General features: G+C 45.2%; 1 protein-coding gene across 1 annotated transcript in view; it reads left to right on the top strand.

Annotated features, from left to right (window-relative positions):
* LOC120920656 overlaps positions 1-7,500 on the top strand; it is a 63,541-nt gene that overhangs the window by 38,633 nt on the left and 17,408 nt on the right. The window contains exons 11-12 of the mRNA XM_040332856.1: positions 3,479-3,494; positions 6,193-6,231. Of these exons, the coding sequence (XP_040188790.1) occupies positions 3,479-3,494; positions 6,193-6,231 (55 nt within the window). The remainder of the gene's footprint in view (positions 1-3,478; positions 3,495-6,192; positions 6,232-7,500) is intronic.

Below are 7,500 nucleotides of genomic sequence, written 5' to 3'. Positions count from 1 at the left end.
GGGTATGCGGCGTGACGGCAGGCGGGGGGGGGAGCGAGTATCGGATGAGGCATTGGGGGCATTTGCGGGAGTACACTTTGGAGGAGACAGGAGGAGGATAATCGCTCACCTGCATTCCCGTGTCACTTCCTCACCGGCTAAGTGAGCAAAGCTTTGCTTTCTCCATGACGACTTATTATTTATATCGATATCAGCAGCAAGAAAGTGCCGTCTCGCTGGGGAGAGATCGCCACGAATAAAGAAGTAGCGAGTGATCTCTTTTCATTTCCTATCAATCCTGTCTGGTGAATTCTCACAAGTGTGTCACTATCCGACGTTGTTACTGCTGCCCCAAGCAAACTGGTAAAGGGATCGGTTTGAACCCTAAAGCCCCGTACACGCGATCGGACTTTTGTCCGACCAAAATCACATCGGAATTCTAACAGAATTCCATCGGAGTAAAAGAGAACATGTTCTCTATCTAAACTCCGACGGAATTCATTGTGTTTCCGATGGGGCATACACACGGTCGGAATTTCCGATGGAAAAAGTCCATCTGACTTTTTCCATCGGAAATTCCGATCATGTGTACGGGGTATAACCCATCCACCCAACTTAACCACTTTACCACCGGGCCTATTTTGGGACTTCTCTCCTTCATGTAAAAATCACAAATTTTTTTGCTAGAAAATTAATCAGAACCCCCAAACATTATATATTTTTTTTAGCAGGCACCACAGGGAATACAATGGCGGTTATTGCATGTATTCTCGTTCGGTATTTGCGCAATAATTTCTCAAACACCTTTTTTTGGGAAAAAAAAACGGTTTCATGAATTGAAAAATAACAAAACGGTAAAGTTAGCCCAATTTTTTGTATAATGTGGAAGATGATGTTACGCCGAGTAAATAGATACCCAACATGCCACTCATGGAATGGCGCCAAACTTCGGTACTTAAAAATCTCCATAGGTGACGCTTTAATTTGTTTTACAGGTTACTATTTTCGAGTTACAGAGAAGGTCTAGTGCTAGAATTATTGCACACGCTCTAACGCATGCGACGATACCTCACGTGTGGGGTTTGAACGGCGTTTACATATGTGGGCTGGACTTGCATGCGTGTTCGCTTCTGCGCACGAGCTACCAGGGATAGGGACGTTATAAAAAAAACGTAATTACTTACTTAATTTTTTTATTTTTACACTTTTTTTTATTTTATTTTTTATTTTTTTTCATCACTTTTATGTAAACATCCCTTGTAATAGGAATCAGTGTGACAGGTCCTCTTTATGGAGAGATGTGGGGTCAATAAGACCCCACATCTCTCCTCCAGGCTTACAAGCATGAAAGCGGTGAAAAAAACATTGACCGATCTCACACCGACAGCCGCGATTGCGGCTTTGTTTACTTCCGGGTACCGGGCGTGATGTCATAACGTCGCGCCCGGGCCTCCGACGGTCATAGAGATGGCTGGTGACCATCTGGTCAGCAGTCATCTCTATGCTTCCCCAGCCAGCGCCGGCCGATTCGCTCTCCGGGCCCCCGATGGCACGGGAGAGCCTGGAGAAGCACCGGATGGCGGCGGGAGGGGGGGGGCCGTCCCCTCCCGCTGCCTATAAGAACGATCGATTGAACGATTGATCGTTCTTATTGTGCGCAGAATCGCCGGCTGAAGACGGTGATATCTGAATGATGCCTGTAGCTGCATCCATCATTCAGATATCACCGCACAAAGCCAAGGGCGTAATTTGTCATTCAGCGGTTGTAAAGTGGTTAAATAAAGTTAAATCAAACGCCCAAGGATCTGGGATTTTCTGTTAGAAATAAAACTATTGTGGTGACCGGGGTTGTTTGTGCGCTGCGAGACCGCCACTCGCCACCGGGACACACGGAAAACAATCGTTTTATTTGTATCCCCTTCACACTTCAATGCAGACGGAGTGCAGCGCTACACACACACTAAACTGTGGACAATGGGTGTTGGGTAGGGGGTGGGAGCTGTGCCTGGACCTACTGCTCTTACCCCCTTTCCACCGACCGCCTCCCGGCCTTTTAAGAGTTCTAAATACTGGGAGGCGGGCATTCTAGTCATGTGACCGCTGGTACTGGCGGTCACATGATCGGAGAGAGCTCCCAATTGCAAATAGGCATTGGGAGCTTTCTGGTTTTCGCTGGTAACTTGTCCTGGAAAGAACTCTCAGAGCATCCCAGTCTTATAGCCAGATTCAGAAAGAGTTAAGCCGGCGTATCAGTAGATACGCCGTCGTGACTCTGAATCTGCGCCGTCGTATGTTTAAGTGTATTCTCAAATTGAGATACACTTAAATCTAGCTAAGATACGACGGCCTGCGCCGTCGTATCTTAGCTGTCTAGTTCCGCCTGCCGCTAGGGGCGTGAACGCTGATTTACGCCTAGAATACTTAAATCAGCGAGATACGCCTATTCACGAACGTACGCTTGCCCGTCGCAGTAAAGATACGCCGTTTACGTAAGGCGTTTTCAGGCGTAAAGTTATTCCAACAAAAGCTGGCCTAGCCAATGTTAAGTATGGACGTCGTTCCCGCGTCGAATTTTGAAAATTTTACGTTGTTTGCGTAAGTCGTCCGTGAATGGAGCTGGACGTAATTTACGCTCACGTCGAAACCAATAAGTCCTTTGCGGCGTACTTTGGAGCATGCGCACTGGGATACGTCCACGGACGGCGCATGCGCCCTTCGTAAAAAACGTCAATCACGTCGGGTCACGATTCATTAACATAAAACACGCCTCCCTCATCCTCATTTGAATTAGGCGCGCTTACGCCGGCCCATTTACGCTACGCCACCGTAACTTAGGACGCAAGTGCTTTGTGAATACAGCACTTGCCTCTCTAACTTGCGGCGGTGTAACGTAAATGACATACGCTACGCCCGCATAACTTTAAGCCGCCATACGTGAATCTGGCCATTAGTCAGTCGGGTTCACTATTGAGTTGGCCCCGCCCTTTGCGGCTATAACAGCTTCAAGTCTTCTAGGAAGGCCGTCCACAAGGTTTAGGAGTGTGTCTATGGGAATGTTTGAAGCTCATTTGTGAGGTCAGGCACTGATGTGGACGAGAAGGCCCGGCTCGCAGTCTCCGCTCTAATTCATCACAAAGGTGTTCTATCGGGTTGAGGTCAGGACTCTGTGCAGGACAGTCAAGTTCATCCACCCCAAACTTGCTCATCCATGTCTTTATGGACCTTGCTTTGTGCACTGGTGTGCATTCATGTCCCCAAACTGTTCCCACTTAGAAAAAGGTTCCTGTACTATTTTGGGGCGCCCTCAGAGCTGCTTGCATTGACTTCTATGCAGAAGTCATTTTGCAAGCCGCGCTGTAAAGGGCGGCTCGAGAGTCGGGAGACTTTGAAGCCGCCCCTGTGGGAATCGGCACTTAGACTGTTGATAGAAAATCCTTGTCCAAATCTTCTGTATATAATTAATTTATTTTTACATATTTTGTCTCCCTTCTCCTGACAGCGGAATGGATGAACAGGTCAGTAGCCTTTATATGTCATTTTATAAAATGTTGAACTTTCCTTTTGCATGGGAGGTCTTTACAAATTATGCTCTAAATTTGAAAGTGATGAGCTTTGTTATAAACCATAAGGGTCCTTTCACACGGGCGGACCGTATGTCCGCTTTTTCATCCATCCGTGTGCAGATGAAAAAGGGACATACATTGATCCCTATGAGATCACGGGTGTCAGCAGATGAACATCCGCTGACACCCGATCTCGCCCCGGTTCCGCAGTGATCCGATTATGCAGACGGAGGAAAACCCGATTTTTTTTTTTTTTTTTTTTTTTTTTCATCCATCTACGGATCGGATCGGGTGAACACGGATAGACGGTCCGTGTTCATCCGATCCCCCCCCCCATAGGGGAGAGCGGAGAAAAGACAGGGCGGTCCCTGCACAGTGTGTGGCATCCGCCGGCTTAGCAGGGATCAACGGAGCGATCCTCGCTGAGCAAGCGGAGGTTCACGGGGCGGATCATCACTGATCCGCCCCCGTGTGAAAGGGCCCAAACATGACCGATGGATGAGAATGAACACCTGATTGTGGAAAAGCTTCCACTACCCCCAGAGCTTGAGCAACCTACCAGCAGGCCCAGCCATTGCATTGTAGGGATGGAATGTATGATTGGATATGGAAAGACTCAGAGAAGGTCACTGCTTGCATAGTCCCTTTATTATAGTGACTTTGGAGTAGATTATAACTGATAGTTCCCTGTTTATACTATACCTTAACCACTTAAGGACCGCCTCATGTACATATACGTCAGCAGAATGGCACAGGCAGGCACATGCACGTATATATACGTGCCCTGCTTGACGTGGGTCGGGGGTCCGATCGGGACCCCCCCCCCGTACATGCGGCGGTCCCCGTGGCTTCAGGAGCGATCCGGGACGACGGCGCGGCTATTTGTTTATAGCCGCTCCGTCGCGATCGCTCCCCGGAGCTGAAGAACGGGGAGAGCCGTATGTAAACACGGCTTCCCCGTGCTTCACTGTGTCGGCGCATCGATCGCGTCATTCCCTTTATAGGGAGACACGATCGATGACGTCATTCCTACAGCCACACCCCCCTACACTAGTAAACACATACACAGTGATCCCTAAATGTTACAGCGCCCCCTGTGTTTAACTCCCAAACTGCAACTGTCATTTTCACAATAAAGAATGCAATTTAAATGCATTTTTTGCTGTGAAAATGACAATGGTCCCAAAAATGTGTCAAAATTGTCCGAAGTGTCCGCCATAATGCCGCAGTCACGGAAAAAAACGCTGATCGCCGCCATTATTTGTTAAAAAAATTAAAATAAATAAAAATGCAAAAAAACTATCCCCTTTTTTGTAAACACTCTAAATTTTGCGCAAACCAACCGATAAACGATTATTGCGATTTTTTTTTTTTACCAAAAATAGGTAGAAGAATACGTATCGGCCTAAACTGAGGAAAAAAAAAATGTTATATATGTTTTTGGGGGAAATTTATTATAGCAAAAAGTAAAAAATATTGCTTTTTTTTCAAAATTGTCGCTCTATTTTTGTTTATAGCGCAAACAATAAAAACCGCAGAGGTGATCAAATACCACCAAAAGAAAGCTCTATTTGTGGGGAAAAAAAGACGCCAATTTTGTTTGGGAGCCACGTCGCACGACCGCGCAATTGTCTGTTAAAACGACGCAGTCCCGAACTGTAAAAACCCCTTGGGTCTTTAGGCAGCATTTTGGTCCGGGGCTTAAGTGGTTAAAGTGGAGTTCCACCTGTTTTTTATTTTTTTTTCAGATTTTAGGTATAAAAAAAATTCTACTCACCAGAAAGGCTGTTGTTATGCAGAAGTAGCTCTTCTGCCTCTTCCTCCACCGCGGTGGATCTTCTTCTTCGTCCTCCGTCGCGGTGTCTTCTTACCAGAAAAAGTTGGTCAAAGACCAGAGCACTTTTTGCGATTCGGCACTGCGTCGCTTTAACTGACAATTGCGCGGTCGTGCGACGTGGCTTCCAAACAAAATTGGCGTCCTTTTTTTCCCACACATAGAGCTTTCTTTTGGTGGTATTTGATCACCTCTATAGTTTTTATTTTTGCGCTATAAACAAAAATTGAGCGCTGATTTTGAAAAAAGTTACTATTTTTTGCTATAATAAATATCCCCCAAAAATATATAAAAAAACATTTTTTTTACTCGGTTTAGGCCGATACGTATTCTTCTACATATTTTTCGTAAAAAAAAAAAATCGCAATAAGCGTTTATTGATTGGTTTGCGCAAAAGTTATAGCGTTTACAAAATAGAGGTATTTTTATTAATATTTTTTTTTTTTTACTAGTAATGGTGGCGATCAGCACTTTTTTTCGGTACTGCGACATTATGGCGGACACTTCTGACACTTTTGACACATTTTTGGGACCATTGTCGTTTTTATAGCGATCGTGCTATAAAAATGCCACTGGTAGTGAAGGGGTTAACACTAGGGGGCGGGGAAGGGGTTAAGTATGTTCCCTGGGTGTGTTCAGTAGATACGCCGGCGTACTTCTTCTGTGAATCTGGCCCTATGATTTTTACATGTGTACAAAAAATAAAAACATTTGCTCCAGAGCTGAATTGGTTAAAAAACAAAAAACCCATCTAAAAACGCATAATGAACATATTGTAAGATTTATAACATAAAGCTGCACTTCTTCTTCTTTCAGGGTGTGGAGGATGACAGTGACATGGAAGTGCGCAGCATGGTATGTAGTTAATAGATTATTTCCATAGAGAGATGTCCAGCTCCCCTCCCCCATCCCCCGTATTGTGTACTCAGGTGCACCTTCTTTGTAAGAAGACAGTGTGATCTTCTAGCCGGACCGTCTTCATCTTCCCTCTCCAGCTCTGGAAAATGACAGCGGGAAGTGGAAAGTCCGCATCTGTTTTGTGAGGAAGCAACAGGAAGTGGCACGCCAGGCAGAATTGTATTCATTAGGTTAGAAGAGCAAACGGGGTCAGGTTTTTATAGTGTTTCACACAGAGAAATCCATATTGGCGACAGACAGCTGCTCCCAGGACGGCAAATGAGGGGAAACCCATATAACAGGTGTCACCAATACAGGAAGTGAGGAGATATCTTTCCAATGGGGACACAGACAGTAATCGGGATCAGGCTCCATCACTTAGACCCCTTTCACACCGGGGCAGTTTTTGGCCGTCTTGGCGCTAGAAATAGCGACTTTAAAGCGCCTGAAAACTGCAGCCCCAGTGTGAGAGAGCCGAGTGCTTTCACACTGAGGCAGTGCGCTTCCAGGATGTTAGAAAAAGTATTGCAATTGGCATCTTTGGGGTGGTTTTCAGGGCGTCTTGGCGCTAAAAACAGCGACTTTAACCACTTCAATTCTGGGCACTTAAACCCTCTTCCTGCCCAGGCCATTTTTTCAGCTTTCAGCGCTGTCAAACTTTGAATGACAATTGCGCGGTCATGCAACACTGTACCTAAATAATTTTTTTCCCCCACAAATAGAGATTTATTTTGGTGGTATTTGATCACCTCTGCGGTTTTTATTTCTTGCGCTATAAATAAAACAAGAGCGACAAGTTTGAAAAAACACAATATTTGTAACTTTTAGCTATAATTAGTATCCAATTTTTTTTTTAAAAACACATTTTTTCGTCCGTTTATGCCGATATGTATTCTTCTACAAATTTTTGGTAAAAATATCGCAATAAGCGTTTGGTGTGCACAAAAGTTTTAGCGTTTACAAAATGGGGGGGTAGATTTATGGTATTTTTAAAAAAAAATGTTTTACTAGTAATGGCGGCGATCTGCGATTTTTATCGTGACTGCGACGGACACCTCGCACACTTTTGACACTATGTTGGGACCATTCACATTCATACAGCGATCAGTGCTATAAAACTGCACTGATTACTGTATAAATGTCACTGGCAGGGAATGGGGTTAACACTAGGGGGCGATCAAGGGGTTAACTGTGTGTTCTAACTGTAGGGGGAGGGGACTCACAAGG

Source organism: Rana temporaria, chromosome 13 (assembly GCF_905171775.1).
Source record: "Rana temporaria chromosome 13, aRanTem1.1, whole genome shotgun sequence".
Lineage (NCBI taxonomy): Eukaryota > Metazoa > Chordata > Amphibia > Anura > Ranidae > Rana > Rana temporaria.
This window is presented reverse-complemented; position numbering and strand designations above follow the sequence as displayed.